The sequence below is a fragment of the Camelus ferus genome, chromosome 10, assembly GCF_009834535.1.
Source record: "Camelus ferus isolate YT-003-E chromosome 10, BCGSAC_Cfer_1.0, whole genome shotgun sequence".
In the NCBI taxonomy this organism is placed as follows: Eukaryota; Metazoa; Chordata; class Mammalia; order Artiodactyla; family Camelidae; genus Camelus; species Camelus ferus.
Window position 1 is genome coordinate 50,012,907 of NC_045705.1, and position 17,524 is coordinate 50,030,430.

Below are 17,524 nucleotides of genomic sequence, written 5' to 3' on the forward strand. Positions count from 1 at the left end.
TTCCTAAGTGACCTGCCTAAGAATATAAAGTGGAGCCCAATCTTGGCATAACCGCTTCCGGGCAGTGGAACTGGACAATGCACCCTACCGTTTCTGAGCCTCTGTCCTGCAGCTGGTGGACTCGCCGTAAGGACAATACCTGTGTCAAATGTCTGGCATGCAGCTCGTGTAACACGGCTCAGGACAGCTAGGACTAGGTGAGCTGAGGTGTGCCCTTGCTGCTCAGGTCTGCTCCTGCACCACATCACAGGACTCTTCTTCTTCCGCAAGACAGTGCTTCTCTGACATCTAAAGAGAATGACCTCCTGTCCCGCCCTCTCCACCTCAAGGCTTCTCTGGCTGTGTAACTCCTCCCTCACGGAACCCTCACACGCTCCTTCCTGCTCACAGCCCTGCTTGTTCTGGTATCCGGAACACGACAGGCATTGAACACACAACGTTTGCCTGGGAAGTCTGAACTGGCGGTGTGCCAGCTGGAGGGCAGGATGTGGCTGAGCTGCAGGGGGAGGGGGGCTAGAGGAACCTGCCACGCCCCAGGGAGGGGGCAGAGGGATTCCATCAGGCTGGATCAGGAAAACCACTCCCTATGCGCCCACAGGATCCAGCCTACAGCTCACCAAGGCCGGGTTTTCATCTGTCTAAAGCAGCAGCTGCTGAACTCAGTCTGCAGGAACTGGGCCCTGATAATGGGCGAGGTAGTTTGAAAAAGCCCACCCTGGGTGGGGGATCTTAAACTTAACGCTCAAAGTCCTTTGACATGCAACACTGAAATCATGTAGAAAGTATATTTTCAAGCATTACTGACCACTTTTAAAATAGTCTTTGTTTTTTCGATCTTCCTTTCTTCAGCCTCTGCTGTTCTCTTAGCTTCTGGTGGAGCCAAAGGTAACAGAGGGACTGACTTGCTGTTTCTCCACCAAGATAAACAACCATGACTTGAGGAAATGTCTGGCTTACACAATGATCCAGAGCCAGCAGGGGGCACTCATCCCCTGAATTATTCTTCCTTTAGCTCCTTGTAGACCTATAGCCAGGCGCAGCCTACAAAAAACAGGTACTCAGCAAATACAAATGGATCCAACAACCTTGCTTAAAATCTCAGGATGTGGAGTCAACAGACCTGGATTTTAACCCCACTTCCAATGTCAGCAGGTTGCCTAACACTGGGCAGGATATGTCACAGGACTGAGTAACATAATACAGTGTTGGCCATCACCACACTGGTACTACCACTGGTAGGGGTGACAGAGTCGTGAAGAATCTATAGTGGTGGCAAAGGTGACACCTGTGGAAATGGAGGAGTGAATTTCCAGAATGGCTGGTTCTAAGAGAGATAGTTGACTAGTTGAAAGGGGGGAGGATTGACAAAATTATTGCATTCTGACAAATCTCCTATGTGCTTTATTTTGCAAACATAGGGTGCTGTTACAATGAACATGTAAAGGCCCTTGAGGTCCGAGGTCACACTGAAAAAAATCAGTGCTATGTGAATGGGGTTTGTTTTTTTTTTTTTGGCTCTCAGACTTTTTGGTGGCTTCTCAGACATTAATTTTACTATATTTTTGTTCCAACTATAGGAAAATGTAAAGTTGTCTTCTAAAATAAATTTAGCTGGTACATTTAAACAAATTTGGATATACAATCCTTAAAATTTAACATCAAACATTAACCATGCTAATTTGTTCAGGAAGCTTACAAAGGGACAGATAATTAAGGGTCGTAAACAAATTCAACTTTGGAGTCTCCAAATCTCTGCTACATACAGACAGGTACACATAGCTCCCCCTACTTCTTTGCAATGGCTTAGGCTCAATGGAATCATGGGGCTATGGGAAGTGCTGGCAAAACCCAAACAAATAAATGAATGAGCTAGGTTCAGAGGGAACTACTTTTCGTTAGTGATTTCTTTCGTCCATATTTATCACAGCCCTATGAGGTAGGTAATTCTATTTCTTTCTACAGAAGAGGCTTGGAGAGATCGCTTTCTTACAGCTAATCAAAGGCTGTGGCCAGGTCTGAACCCTTCTCTGCCTGGCCTGTTTCCCAAGAGGACAGAAGGCACGAATACACACTTGGGGAGCAACAGAGCCCAGTGGAGAATCTCGTTGGCCCAGCCCTCGGTCCAGGGCGGCCTTGCTCACTCCCAGCTACTTGGAAATTCATTCACTCTCTAGTTTCCTACATTTGTCACCACTGAAGTCATGTGTTGGGATCTTTTTATTCATCAGTAGAAGATCAAATTCATTTAAACCATCCCGATTACTATGTGCAATTCTCAGCGTACATGAAGCACACATTTCTGGACTCTAGCCCAAGGACTCGGTGAGCCCTGCCTTTCTAAACTATCCACGAGCTTTCACTTACTGCTTTCTGCACATCAGCGAGTCACCGCCTCTGGAATTTCCTCTCCCACACCTTCCCCTGCCTCTGTCCACCCCTGCCTCTCGGCATAAGGGCTACCTCCTCAAAGAAGACTGCCCAGCTTCCCTGTCCATCACTCACAGCAGCCACTATTCCTCCTTCCTAGCAGTCACCACACTTCGTGGGGACGTGTGATTAATGAGACGTTACCCTCCCCCAGGGCAGAGCCAGTGGCGGTCCCCCCTTGGGACAGCACCTTGAATATGCAAATGCTCCTAAATGTTCATAGAATGGACTGAATGAATCTATCAGTGATTCACAATGTGAGGCCCACTCAACACTAACAACAACAAAAAGAGGGCTGAGCATCCTGGGCCCTAGCAGGTCCATAACTGAAGAGGAAGCCACCATGAGGGGGCTGCCCTAGGCTTTTTTAATTAAAAAACCTTTTTTATTCTGATTATATTGAGTCTTTTTAACAAGGATAATAACTAACATCTTGGGACTTTTGCGTCCTACTGTCTTGGAGTTCTATTCCTAAAAAAATGGTCACAAGCAAAGACAGAGATTTGTTCACACGGGAGGCAGGCAGACTGAGCACATAATTCATGAGTGCTTCACAATTGGTGGTGGTTTACAGTAGTGAGAAGAGTACACTGAAACAGAAGATCTGGGCTCCCGGTCCTTCCACTTATTGGCTAAATATCCTAAGTCAGTTAATGTGTCTGGGCCTCAGTTTCTTCACCTGTAAAATGGGGGAAACAGGATCTACTTCAACAGCACTTTGAGGACAAAATGAAATAAGCAACCACGAAGTACTCTGTGAGCAGCGAGGTGTCTCACACACGTGGGGTACAGAAAGCTGAGGCACCATCTTGGCCAGAGCCCAGCCTCCGGCCAGAGAATCACCTACACTCCTGGAAAGAAGAGGAAGCCAAGAACCATGAAGGTAATCCTCTGCTGGTTTATTTCAGCTGCTCCCACAGACCGGGATTTAAGCTCTCACCCCATCATCCTTCTTGTAAAGCCACTCAAGACACCTGAGAAGAGTGATCCAGTGGCCTTCTCCCTGTTCTCAATAATCTCATTTTCCTGTACCTGCCTCGATGGGCCCAGAGACCTACTCTATACCTCTTTCTTCATTTTCCCCTAATTTTTGAGCAGGCTCTATTTTTCCCTACCGCCCGGCTTTCATAATTCAGAGAGAGAAATGTCAGGGGGCCCCATGTGGGTTCCTGCATCTCCACTCTGGTGATGACTGGTGGAAACCCCTCTGCCCATGGCGCCTCCCCTATCCTACCATCAGAGGCTTTCCACCGAGCTCAAGTACAAATACTCCTGGGAGAGGTCACCTCCAATCATTCAGTGTCTGAGTTACTCACAACAGACAGGTAAGCATTCATGACACTTTTTCCTGGTAACAGAATGACAGCAAGGTAGAAAACACAGAGTCAGTAGGACAACACCTAAGTGCTTCTGGGAGTCCCGGAGAGCAAAAGGGTGGGGTGGGGTAGAGTATAGGAAGCAACTGGTGAAGATCCCAAGGCAAACTCATGATTTCTTCAGTCTTTGCCTTGGGCTCACCCACACACAGATGCAATGCCCATACTCACAGCCAAGGAGTGGGAGTGAAGGAAGGGCCTTGGGCTTGTTGGGTGGGAAGGATGGGAGGCTCACATATGTAGGGGAGACCGTGGGCCTGGCTGAGAAACGGTGGGATGATGGGCACTAGACGGGGCAGGGAGACAGGAAGGAAGAAAAATGACAAGTGGAGTCCAGATGTCAACACTATTGGCATTAATGGTAATACTAATCATCGCAGTCCACATCAGGCTGCTCAAGTACTGTCCTGTTACTTCTCCCTCAGAAAGTAACAACTTGCTATTTTGAGAAAGTATAGAATATTGGCTAAACGTCCAGGCTTGAGTTTTAAAGACACAAGTGTTAATCTCTAATCCATCAGATATTAACTGTGTGACTGTAGGGAAGTTACTTCACCTCTCTGTTTCCTCATGTATCAGACAGCACCTACCCTCATGGGGTTTTGTGAGGGTAAAATGAGATCATATCTATAAGTTGCTTTGCCCAGTACCAGCCACAGGGCAGGGCTCAAGAAATGTTACATTTTATCAAAGGTAAGAGCCCATTAAGGTCCTTCTCTTCAGCTCCAGTAACCCCTGGAGTTTGAGGTCCAGAGCATCCACAACTATTCAGGTCTCAAGTTCTACACAGTTGTCAGTAGAAATACTTTCTTAACCACAGGGCTGCCTGGTTGTTCTTCCCTAGGTCTGTGTTCATGCGGATTATGTGTCAGGCCCGAGGGCAGGGGAAGAGGAGCAAATCCTGGGTTCGAGACACCTGTCTGAGCATACTTACCGAGTCTGGGTCTCGCTGCTGTTCGAGGAAAGCTGAGAATTCCACCAGGCGGAGCTTGGTTGTGCCAATGGAACGGCCCTGCCAGGCGGGGACCGAGGGAGCTGGGGCTGACGCAGGCTCAAACCCTGGAATACCAATCCATCGTCACCTTAAACCCGACGCTCGCCTCCCCTGGGGCTCAGGCATTGGCAGGGCCCTACAAAACGGACAACCCAGGAGGGAAGGCCAACACCCCCCGCCCATGGTTCAGGGGGAGCTGAGTCAGGCAGTGGTGGGTGCTGACCGAGGATCCCGGAAGCACAATGCACATGGCTCCTCATAAACCCAGCGCCAGCCCAGGTTAAGGGCTGTGGCGTGAGGATACCTAATCCTGGACAAAGGGGCCCTGCTGGCGACCAAGGCAAGAGTGGAAGGGGAGCTGGCAAAGGTCTCCTGGTGAGGCAGGGAGGAGTGGGCACTTCTTGGGTTGGTCCATCTCTTCCTAAGACCATGGTCACCTGCACTGTGGAACAGCCTCTTGGAATGCTCTGTGGTGCTGGAGCAGAGGGACACGTGAATGCATCTCAGGCTGGGGACTTTATAATGCAGACAGTCCCACGTCTGTGTGTGTGTGGGCTGGGAGGAAGCTGGCGGGCCGGCCAGGTTCATGTTTCCTAGTTGGGCTTCGCGTAAGCTCTCCTTTAAAGAAAGGGTATTAGGTACAGAATATATTTTGCTAAGAAAGGGTGAATAGAACCCTGTCTGCCCTTACGACTGAGACTGCCCAATGTGGCCCGTTTATAACAAGGCAGGAACCACAGCAACCCCTTCCAAGGATGACCCAGGGTCATGAATGAAAGTGATCAGGCTTCCTGTTTCTTTAAAAGACCCAACAGAAGAGCTCTCAGGAGATGACTGACGGGCATGAGGACCCGGCAGAGGACACCTCTGTGGCCCTCCTGGGTCCCGGCTAACCCTGCCTTAAGGAGGGTGGCAGCGAGAAGGGGGCGTCCAGGGCTCTTCAAGTGAGGGGGAGACGTGCGGCTGTGTAATAAAGAGATACGGTCCTGCAGACACTCACCTGGAATGGGGGCTGTGACCGCTGGCTGGATGGGGTAGGCCTGCTGCACGAAGGGCTTGACGCTGGAGACAGAGGATGGAGAGAGTCAGAAACCATGTCTGTAGCAACAGCTACTCCCCAGGCCAGGCCCTGGCCTCCCAGGGCTGGGGACCCACCTGGGGTCCTCCCACTGTAAGGGTCCCTGCCTGCAGGAAGTAGCACAGACCATGCAGAGACAGTTCTGTCTCCAATGTAGAGGGGCCAGCAGGGTGCTGGGACCACACCAGCAAGTCTCATGCCGGTTCAGTAGGACGAGACAAACAGACAAGCTGCACAGGCAGCCTCACTTTCCCCTGCCGTCGTATCTACCTCTCACCCCCTCTTCTCTCCCTGCAGAGACTGAGGTCAGCGGTCGCCATTTCCAGCCAAGGTTCAGGATGTGTTTCAGGCTCTCCTTCTCTAGGCCCTATAGCTCAAGTCCTTCTGAGAATACATGGGCAGGATTTCCTTTCTACTTTTATGCCCAGACCGCCCTTATCTTCCGGCTTACTGAGCTTGCTTCCTTTGCCCTCAAAGCATCAGCAGGACTCTGTTATCAGCTGCCCCCACCGCAGCAAAAGCCAGAATAAAATGGGTATAGGGTGACCTCCGCTGCCCTCTCTCGGGCAGGCACTTTTGGGAGGATTCCAGGCTCCGCCATTCAAAGCCACGAAGGGCTGGAGACTCCCTTCCTGTTTCCAGCTGCGTAACCACTAATACTGCTCCCACGAAGGCGGAAGTGAGGTGTTTACACGTCTCCCGTCTCCCGGATCCGAGCAGTCTCTTTCCGGCTACTGGGCTCAGTAGCTAACTATACCCTGGGGGCATGGGGCGGGGGGGGGGGCACTGTGAACGACCCCTTGTTGTCAGTGCCGGCCCCTCCTCAGACTTACTCTTGTGAGGATCCAGGCTGCCCTGTTTGTATCATTCCCGGCCAGAACTGGAAGGCAAAATGCAAGAAGCTTCAGGGTTATGAGTTCACCTCAAAGCACAGTTCAGGGTGTCTATGCACCGCATCCCCTGCTAAAGACAGTGGGTTCAGATCATCCACCAGCTGCAGAGTGACTTTCCCTAAATGCAGATATGCTCACTGCTGTGCAGAAGACTGCAACCTATGGCTCCCTCTCACGCTTTCTCCAGATAATCTCCCTGAGGGCAGGGACCAGGCAGCAGGTGTTCTCCTGACACCCAGTGGAGATCTGGGCACACTGCAAGGGCTCACAAATAATTCACCTGCCTGCTTTATCGTGTGCCATCCTTCTCCCCCTCCCCTCCATTTTGAAACACTCCGTGTAACATTCTGCCTCCACAGCTCACAGCACGGGGAGAAGACAAAGCTCAGAACAAGAGGCCAGGAGCTCTGAGCAACAGTGCAGACACCTCCCTTGCTGTGAGCTTTTCTGAGGTTTCTGGTGCCTGCTGACCCCCTGCAGGAGGCATGATGTAAAGGGACTCGGACAGCCCTGGGTTTGAGTCCTGACACTGCTGTCCACGTGATTATGATCAAGTTACCCAAACCCTTGTTTTGTTGCTAATTAACCTCAGTTGTTTCATCTGTAAAATGGCAATAACAGTGGGAGGCATTTAAGATTATTGTGAGAATTAAATGAGATCATAACATTAAGCTTCTCAGCCCTTGGCAGGAGCAAAATGAAAATGGTAATAGAATACTTTGTCCCTTTAGGGGCTAGTTGCCATAAAGTGACCCTGAGGACACAGGAACAGAGACCAGGCCAGAAAAAAGAGCAGAAGAGGCAGGTCACAACCCAGATGGGTGCCCCAAAGGTGATACACTTAAGGCCATGTCTTCAGAGGTAAGATCCCCCCCCTTCGTCCCCGCACCCCCAGATCCCTGTTTTCTTTCACAATGTTGCACCCAGCATCAGCATACCACAAGGTGGTAGCTCCCCTCTTACTCCTGACCCAATTAACAAGTGCCAGGTGGATGGCTTCCTGCTGGGCCATGCCAACCCCACGCGCCCAGGGGCCATCATTACCAGGACCAGATTGTGACTTACCCCCGGTGCCCCCGGGAAGGTGGGGCGTGGAATCCCAGGCAGCCCCAGCTTGTTGTGAATGGCCGTGGCCGAGACGATCTGGGCTGACGACATGGCGGCCATGTGCTGTAGGGCCTTATCCTTTGCAGTCTGATCCTTGAAGGTGACAGTGACACACACACTTAATACACAGTGCGTGGCTACCAGGCAGCTTAAACAGCACAGCCACGAGCACGGGGACTAAAATACAGAGCCACAAGAGAGGCCGGAAAAGCAAACATGCACTGATAAATAAACACAGCCAGAAGGCTAAAACACACTCAATCTACCATAACACTGAACAGTTACTGAGAACACCCAGTGGCAAGGTTTTTAAAAACAAAATTTTTTTTAATCCGTTTTCCAACAGAATGGGAAGACTCTGAGAAGAGTGGACAATGTATTTATTTTTCCAGCTTCCAAAGGGAGCTGTCTCCAGTCACTTAATATACACTCAAGGAAAGAAAGAGAGGCCCTGCTTTCAAGCACACAGCTGGGATGAGGGGCGAGAGAAAAGGCGTGGTTGTGGGTCTGGGGTAGGAACCTCCGCAGAGGGCGGGGAGGCCCGTCTGTGTGCGCTGTCCCGGAGCCACAGTCCTGGGGCTGCTGGACTCATGCGCAGCCTGGGGGCCCTGCAGACAGCTGGTGTGGGGGGGGGGTGCTCAGAAGCAGCGGGGCGGCGGGCGGGCAACGACGGGCCAAGCAGCATGCTTGCGGGGGGCATGCTTTCTCAGGATCCCCGCCTGGGTCGAAGACCACGCGGGTTCTTTCTATAGCCGAGGACACAGGGGACACTACCAGGTAAGTGGCTTCTCCTTTTCCTAAATGGGTCTTTTCTAGAAAAGCCAAGGCTGATGACACAAAGCTAGCCAAAAAGTCTGCCAAGCAACAGCTAAAATACAGAATGCTCAATTTGGTGAAAATACTTACCATGCTTGTTACCTGGATACAACAATAAACAATTTGTTAAAAGAATTGCGTACAAAGGCAGGGTTATTTTTCTTCTTAGTTAAAAAATATAGATGAATACAAACACATGATATTTGAGTACAATAAAATGCACAGGAGTGTGGGGTTTTTTTTTCTTCCACATTTCAGAGGAAATGTGTGACCCAGATAACTGTCTAGAAGGGCAACTACCAACAACCCCAACTCCCAACTCCCTCAAGCTGGTTCTGTGGCTTCCCCAGTACAGATGGAGACATGGTCAGACCCCTGGTGTGTGACAGGCCCTGATGGTGCAGGCCGGGCTCACGCTTGGCACACATGCCAAGGCTCCTGGCTGCTGGCAGAAGGTCTGTACAATCTCTACCAGGCCCAGACTCCATCAAAGAGGAACAAGGTAAAAGGAGTGCTCTCCACAGCTGCCATTCAGAGTTCAGACAGTGAGTGAAGGTCAATGGGAGCTTCAGGCGGAGACACTGAGTACCAGCTGATAAGTGGCTTCAGTGTTTGCAGATTTACCCAAAGGTGATGAATAAACATGCTGAGGTGCCAAAGTCAAGGCCAAAAGTAGGGGGGGGGGGGAAATAATCACAGCCTACAAGACAAAGTACACTGGGGAGTTCTAAGGATGATCAATCAGGTGCCCCCAAGGAGATACCACTTTGCCCCATAACTGCCAGGAACATCATGTGAATTTTCAAAAACACTTATATTAACCCTTGAAAAATAACCTAACTCTTGCATAAATTTTTATATTTTATATGTTTCTCTGGCTTTCAGCAGAAAAAATTATGAGCCTCATCTACCGGTTGTTTGGGGATACACATGGTCAAGACTATCTGTAAGGCATAGGCTGCAGCTGAAGGACACCACGGAGGCCTCAGGTGCCTGCAGGATTACCGGTCCCCAGTTCTAGAGTGATGCCTTTGCTGCCTCTGGTCAGATGGCATTCCTCAAGGTGAAGCTCCATTTGCTAATCTGCTGAATGCTCTAACCTAAAGCTAGCTTCCTCTGAGAACCTTTTTTAAAAGATGTGGAACATTTCAGTCACTGAGATGCCAGGAAAAATGACAAATTTTGAAGTCAGTGGAATTCTGGGATAAACGGACTACGTGTGTGCAAATACCCTATAGCAAAACTGAGCTGGACACACACAGATCTCAGTGCCCATCAGTCTTCCCTTGGCTGGTCCCACGGTTCCACCTGTCCCACCATCCCCTCTGAGGGTAATCCAGGTGTAATCAGTGGAAACCACGGCTCAGCCACACTTACTCCCTCCTCCGTCAAGAGCACCCTGACATCAGTACCAGCTCATGGGTTTCTCGTTGGACCAGTTACCTTGGACTTCAGCCCCCACGCCATCTAACCCCTAATCAGAGATCATCAGCGCCCTCAAGGTGGTTTCCGAACCTGAAGGGATACCTATGCCAAGGTGGTAGGAGTAACCACAGGCGTGTTCCCCAATGAGCTTTAAGCCTTAAGACCTTGCCAGGGCTCAGGCAGGGGGAGCCAAGGAAATGGCAGCCCAGGCTTCTGGCCTGCCTGGCTAATGCACACTCAGGAGTAACTACAAAGGAGCCATGGGCTTGGCTCTATTTCAAAAGTACGTCATGAAGCCTGAGGGTGTTTATGGAATGCTGATGACAGGGGTGGTTCTGCTCACCCAAATACAAAGTGTGTCTGTGCACACTTGGGTGGAGTGACCAGGAATCATTAAGTCCAGGTGCAAATGGAAATAAGGCCCTACATCTCCACGATCCACTCTCATTCTCTTAGAGTCGCTGGAGACGCTTCCCTTTGCTAGGCTGATTGAAAAGGTCTTCAGAATGTTCACAGAAGTTTGATCCTTTTCTAACAGGGAAATCAGTAAATGAGCAAAGGAGAAATGTCACCACCTTGCTGTTGATGTCACGTAGCTTCAGATACACAGCTTCAGAATATGGCCTTTTTCTTCTGTCAATATAGTCAGGTTTGACTCTCCTATTACCCAGCACTGCACCAGGTACCCAAATGAGAACACAGGTTCAAAAGCAGGAGAGCAAGTCAATTGCTTCTTACTGCACCAACTTGCTCTGGGTCAATAAAACGCCTATCTGCTGGGGAGGCTGGACTCCTGGTTCCAAACCTGACTTCTACCTGACATTAATGGGCTGTATTACTTTGGACATGTCACTTAGCACTAATTTTCTTCATCTACAAAGGTAAGAGTTCCACTTTATTCTCTAAAGATCTTCTGGTTCTAAAAGTATTTGCACCTCTGAGTGTGAGTTCCATTATAAGCAAATACATCTTAATACATATAGCCAAAAAACCACTAGTGAAAAGATAGCAGGATGGTAAAATCTAGGCAGCTCTCAGCCGCCTGTCCTAATAGAGAGAAAGCCAAGTGCGGAGAGAAAATTTCATCTCAAGTAGAGGTTTTTTCTGCACTTGACCTACCTATTTGAGAATAGGCAATTTTCTACAAATGGACTAAAATGTCTACACCAGTGATTTCTTGCCTTTTGTAGTGGAGACACACTCATTACTCATTTAATTCTGTAACGTCTCCTTTCTATCTATGACATACATTGTAAAACTAAGAAGATTATAACTTTTGGCTTAAAATCTAAAGTAACCCTGCAAATATTAAGTATCACCAGGGAAATCTCTAAATCAGAACTGAGAGCTCGGCTGTAGACCTACTTATCCTGAAATGGGAGTACAGAAGGACACTGAGCTGAGAGAGTCAATGGAAGGATCTCTAAATTGTCATTTTCAGCCTACATGCCTGGCTTTGAAGAAATTATAACTCTCAGTGTCACACCTGAGTAAATGGCTTCTGGGTGTCACTCTAGTCTAATATCCTGGACTTGTAAACATTCTACTTCATCCACACCACTCACCCCCAGAATAAATGGGGGGGGGTGTTAATCTATTCAAACAACGGTAGCTTAAGCTTAAATAAAGTAAAAAATACATGCTACATTTGTACACCACATTAATTTCATTCTAAGATGTTTTCACACTAGTATTTCTGAGATGTGGAAGAGATTTACAAAGGATGAGCACACTGTTTTATCTAGAAAAATTGTTCTCAGGTCAAGACCGAGTTATCTTCTACGATGTCTTGGATTACAGGAAATCCTCTGGGTGTGTGCATGTGTACATATGAGCATGCACGAAGAAAAATGCATCACAGGAAAGAGCTTGGACAACTTCGTTTTTACTGATTTTAAGCCCCTCTATCCCTGAGACTACAAAGAATGAGGCCACAAAAGGCTGAATGTTTGGGGAGTGGGGGGAAAAAGGCAAATCTCCCCTTTCCAATGAAACCCTAACTCAAGTCCACACCCTGGAATGTGGACAGTATGTATGGAGCAGGAAGCATGGGTCTAAGACTGCCGATAGAGGGCAAGAACAAACGGCCATCTGACCGAGAACAAGGGCAGGTGAAGCTCCAACCTGGGTGCAGGTCTCAGCACCCACCCGACTTTCTTCCTGCACAATTCCTGGCACCCCATGCTGTCAGTGGCCTCACTACCTCAGCCTCATGGGGTCCAGCAGGCTGTGGCATGCATGAACTCCTCAGCATGAAGCCTTTCAAACTGTTATTGTTAATAAGTAAACAGGTTTTCATATTTCATGAAGTAGAACAAGGCTGACACTACGACTCTGGGCTCAGCTGACTGCCTCCTTTCTATGGCTGAAATGTACACAACGTTTGGAAAATGTCTTGGTGTAATATCCACGGCAGGAGGGCAGCCTATCAGATGCACATGGCTGGAGGAGGGTGCTCTTCAAACTCAAGGACATTTCACGAATCAGTCTCTGAATGGTATGGGGCTTGTCCTCCTCTGTTTCCTCAGCTTTTGGTTATTCAGGGGAATCGATTATTTCATAACTTTAAGGCATTAACCATAAACAAATTTTAAAGATAATATACTAAAAGATCACCTGCTTGCATATACAGTATTATAGTGGCCATATGTGAAATCTGAATGAACTAGTATACTAAATCAATATCCTCCTATTTATTCTGGGGCCATCATTTCAGAATGTAAAGACTAATTAATTCATATGGAAGTCCACAATACATCAGGAAAGATATGTAAAGTGAAGAAAAAAAAAAAAAGACCATGGAGTCAAAAACTCTTGACAGCTATTAAATGTTTTTCTCCAAATATACTTTTCTCAGCAATATAAAAATATAGTGCATGAGAGGAAAGATAGCAATTTGCTTGAAAAATCACTCTTTCAGAAAAAAGACAAAACGCAGAATACTTTCCTAAGAAGAGATTTTGCAGATGTTGTTTCTAATCTTGCTCTATCTGGATTCACATGACCTCTGCAATTATCAGCAGTAGCTCCTAAGCAGATCAACATAACAAAGGTCTATGATGGTTTTGGAGAAAGGACGGAGGGCACTTGAATTTTCCTAGCCATGATCTCTAATTTGCTTATTATTAGAGAAAGCAGGAGTAAATACCAAAGGGCCTATTTTGGTCGGGCAACAGCTAATGCCGAGGGAGAAGGCACATTCAAACTTCTCCTGACTTGCCGTGTAATGAGTAGCAATTAATTCATCTTATTGTATTTCCAAACGCCAAAGACTCCATTCACATCAAAGAAAAATTTTTCAAGGCTTTTACCATTGTCCATTTTTAAATGTACTGGGCTATATTTAGCATTTTATGATTGTCAATAGTGTTTCCTTTAATTCTGATGGGGTGCTCAGCACCATAAAGGATTGCAGACGAAGAGCCAGGTGATTCGTTGGTGTGCCTCATGACTCTCCTGCAGGAAGCCTGGGATTCAGGTCAGCTAAAGCCAGGTCTGGGTACTGGAGAGAAGGCACCCTTCAGACCTTAGCCTCTTCCCCCTGGGAGGTGACAGCAAGAGGAAGGAGACATATCTCCCCTTGAAAAGAGTGCCAGCTCCCACCACTCATCTTCTCTGTTTAACTCAAACTACAGACACAATGAAAACAGCTCAGTTGAGGGAGACAATGCAAAAGCATCTTGATCCAGGGCAGCGAGTCCTCATCTTCATCTTCAACCAGCAAGCACCCTGTAAGGAGGCAGCATGAACTTGGGCTGTGGTGCCAGAGAGCCCTGGGATCAAATTAAGACTTGTGACCTTGGGTGGAGTCCCTGAGCCATTCCAAGCCTCTGCTTCCTTATTTGCAAAGTGAGCACAAGAGCACCCACCCTCAGGAGGGCTCTGAGAACTGCATGGAGCACTTTGCACAATGGACTTGCAGTCTATGGGGCCCACATGACCGACCACCCAGGCTCAAGCGTGCTCGAGACCTAAAATGCACAGGAGCCCTGGTCCTGAGTACATAACCTCTGGACTCAGTATGAGGCTAGGGCACTGCTCACAGTGGAAGCTGCTTAACAATGGGATTTCTCTGGGAAGGATGAAAATGTAGAGTGAGGCTGTTTCTGTTGTCCCTAAAAGAAAAAATCCAGACCTGGCTCAGTTCACATTGGAAGGTAAATGCAGTCGGTCCTCCAGCTTACACTGCAAGGTTTGCGTCATCACGCCGTCAATGGGAGGCTCTGATTCCATCACATCCAGGCACGAGAAATTCAGTGTCTCCAGTCTCAGTTTTAACCCGGTTAAATTAAAAACGAGGTAATGAAAATATTGTTGAGGAGAAAGGGTACATGTCATGAATGCAAAAGAACTCCCCGAAGATTGGGGGATGCCAGGAAAGGCGGTGCATCACTCCCCGAATCCTGCGACAAGGCCAAGTGTCTTGGTGCTGGCGTGGAGACAAAGGAGGTGCTTGTTTCAGGCTTCTTTTGCCTTGTGTACTGCTGACAGCCAGCGTTTGAAGGAGCAAAGTGGCTCAGAGGGCCATGGGGAGCATCACTGGATGAAGTGAAGCGTGTCTTCCCTGTGGACAGGCCCATCCTGGATGGAATCCGTGGTGACACAGCTGGGATTCAGCAGTGTGGATGCAGCAAAGCCCCAGCAAAGTTCTTGAACTCCTCAAGAGAATTAAATCAACAATTTGAACTTTAAGCTCTCTGCTTATTGGAAGGAACAGCAGATTGGAAAGAATGGCCTGTTCAGAAATCAAATCACAAAGGCCACCAGGGCGAGAATGAAGAAAATGGCCCCGGGGAGCACATGGAGCTCGTAAATTAGTCACCAACGAATGGACACAATCAGAGGAACTCAGGCCTTTTTCTGCTCTGCTGGGATGATGCAGTGTCAGCAAGTACAGGCTTTTCTTCAACACAATCCCGAGCTTGACATGAATACGTCTCCTGCCGAAGATGTACTCCTGCCAAGGCTGGGGCAGAACGAAGACTCCCTTTGCTCTGAGCGCTGTCCTGTCTGGAGCCATGCACTCCCCAGAACACGCCCTAGACCAGAAGTTGCCTGGTCCATCTTCAGGGGAAGAAGAGGGTGGTCCACGTATGGCGGTGGTCTGCAGAGATTGGCTGCAGCTCCCACAAGCCTCTAAAGCCAGCAAACAAAGGACTGCCTGCCTTTCTGCTGCTATCAGGGAAAGGCGGCTTCTGGGCAGGGACTGGACAAACTCTCAGGACAAACGCACATACAGAGACTCAGAGCAGGAAACTGAGTAGGAATGAAAGACTGCTTAATGCATGGAGACTATTTCTGCATTCTTTCTCCATGCTGGGATAATAAATCCCTGGAACTTGGAGAAAAAAAAAAAAGTCAATGACCTTTTAATGAATTAATGGTAAGTGAAATAATTCAAAGTAGGAAATTTTTTCTAAAGTTGCAGGCCACTCCTCAGACCGTACCACACAACATCTTCTCAGACAGACAGCTGCCTCTCACCACTCAACTGGAGATTCCAATGAGGGGCAAAACTAGGGGAAAGGGGGAGATGGAAGATAACAGATAAAACCGTGTGTGTGGCACTGCTGTAGATGCAGCTGGTGACACAAGGTCCAAGGGAGATCTCCGAGGTAGCATCCTTGGAATTCCTCAAGGCAGGCGCCACAGACCCACAAGCCACTTGCGTGTTGTAATTCCACGGGTCCATCTTCTACTTTCTAACTAGAACCAGGCACCTGAAGAAGGGTGGGCCCAAAGGATTTTGCCTGGGCAGGGGCCAGATGGGTGGTACTCTCATCACCAAGAAGTCGTTCTCTTCTAGACCAGCAGTTATCACACGCTGACTTGTCTCTTAGACACTTCAGTGTCTTCAGACACTTCACTGAAAGTATATGTTCGACGGCCAAACTCCTGGCACTCTGGCCACAAAAGCCTTGCGTTTCCAATCCATCATCGGGCTCCCGAATCTCACCTGCACTTTGCTGACCCCTCCACCTCTTCCCGCTACTGTCCCAGTTTCTCTGCTCCTGGTTCCTGGTCTCCTCCCATCACTCTCTGACCTCTTCAACTGTCCCCTAGTTTTTCTTGTCCCTTGCATCTCTCTTCTATGGTTGGAGTCTGTGTCCAAGGCCATCCCAAATTGCTGGCCAAGTCTACCCCGGCTCAGGCCACAATAAACTGTGGAGGAAAAGTCTCATGTTGGTGCCAACGGCTTCAGTACAAATTCATGGTAGACAATGGGTGAAAGTCTAGATTACTTTTAGGATAAGGGCAAAAGGAGAAGCGAGAGCTTTACACTGGATTTGATTTCCTCAGGGAGATACTAAGTGGCAAGGAAAGACTAATGGAGAAGGAGGGGTGGGAAGAGGGAGACCGAGACTGGTCAGGGAAGGAGAGTAGGTAGAGTAGAGGAAATCAGAAAAAGTAAGAATAAGCTTTGTTGTTTGATTTCCTTCACTTAAAAAAAAACTTAGAGGAAATATAATGAAAATAACCATTTCTGGATAGTACAAACATGAATGTGTAATATGTCATTCTCTTATTATGTCATGTAATTATTAACTTTTTGTTATATTTAAAAAATAGCAACAAAAACAATAATTAATTCTGATGTACACTCTCAATTAACCGCCATTACTCGAAGAGAACCCAGACTTTAGTAACTATAGTTACTTTATAAAAACAATGAGGAAGAAAGAGTACACAGCCATCGGAGTGGACTGGAGCAGGGGCCCAGGGCTGTGTGGCTGGCGCCTGGTCCGGGCCCCCACCTCTCTCCCAGAGTCTCTTACAGCAGCCTCTGAATCGGTCTCCCCCACTCCTAGATACCCTCTGAAAACGGCTGAAGAGATATTTCCAAATCATAAATGTGACCGACCCCTGTGGGCTCCCCACGCTGCCAGATGAACCTCGCTCCTCAGTGGGATGACCCACTTCCTGTTAGGCTCCTCCTGTCCCCTTTCCCATTTCCCACCTCTGGCTCGACAGTGTCCATGGTTCCTCCAAACACCACCCCTGCCCGTTCTCCGTGGGAATTCTCTGCCTCCCTCTACGCTCAGTTCTGACGGCACCTCCTCCCTGGGGCTTTCTTTAGTTCTCCCACACTTGGAATTCATCACTCTTTTCCCTGCACGGTCTTTGCACTCCTCTGTTAAATTTCTACTACACAGCTCCCTAGCTGGGGACAATCTACTAGAAATCTTGTATTTTCCCCAAATGTGGCCAAAAGAACAGAAAGGTTGAGTGTTCCCCAGGACACTGCGTATTCTGCTTATTCACCTGTATATGCCCGGCACCTACCAAAGGGCCTAGAACACCTGGGCTCCCCATGGAATGGCTACTGGGCTGAATTAAGTAATCACTTCTGCACTTTTACAGTTCGGATCTACATGAAAATCTTAGACTTCTGCTAAAACAATTTTTT

The 17,524-nt window shown here is 48.3% G+C and overlaps 1 protein-coding gene across 14 annotated transcripts in view; it reads right to left on the reverse strand.

The window, feature by feature from the left end:
- The window catches only part of TEAD1 (TEA domain transcription factor 1), a 236,966-nt gene that overhangs the window by 39,578 nt on the left and 179,864 nt on the right, over window positions 1-17,524 (reverse strand). For 10 of the 14 annotated variants that reach the window (XM_032489002.1, XM_032489005.1, XM_032489003.1 and 7 more), the window contains 5 exons: window positions 8,782-8,793; window positions 7,834-7,968; window positions 6,709-6,755; window positions 5,798-5,859; window positions 4,738-4,862 (listed from right to left, as the gene is read on the reverse strand). In XM_032489002.1, coding sequence (XP_032344893.1) covers window positions 4,738-4,862; window positions 5,798-5,859; window positions 6,709-6,755; window positions 7,834-7,968; window positions 8,782-8,793 — 381 coding nt within the window. The remainder of the gene's footprint in view (window positions 1-4,737; window positions 4,863-5,797; window positions 5,860-6,708; window positions 6,756-7,833; window positions 7,969-8,781; window positions 8,794-17,524) is intronic. The other 4 variants (XM_032489008.1, XM_032488997.1, XM_032489001.1 and 1 more) reach the window with 1 other exon arrangement.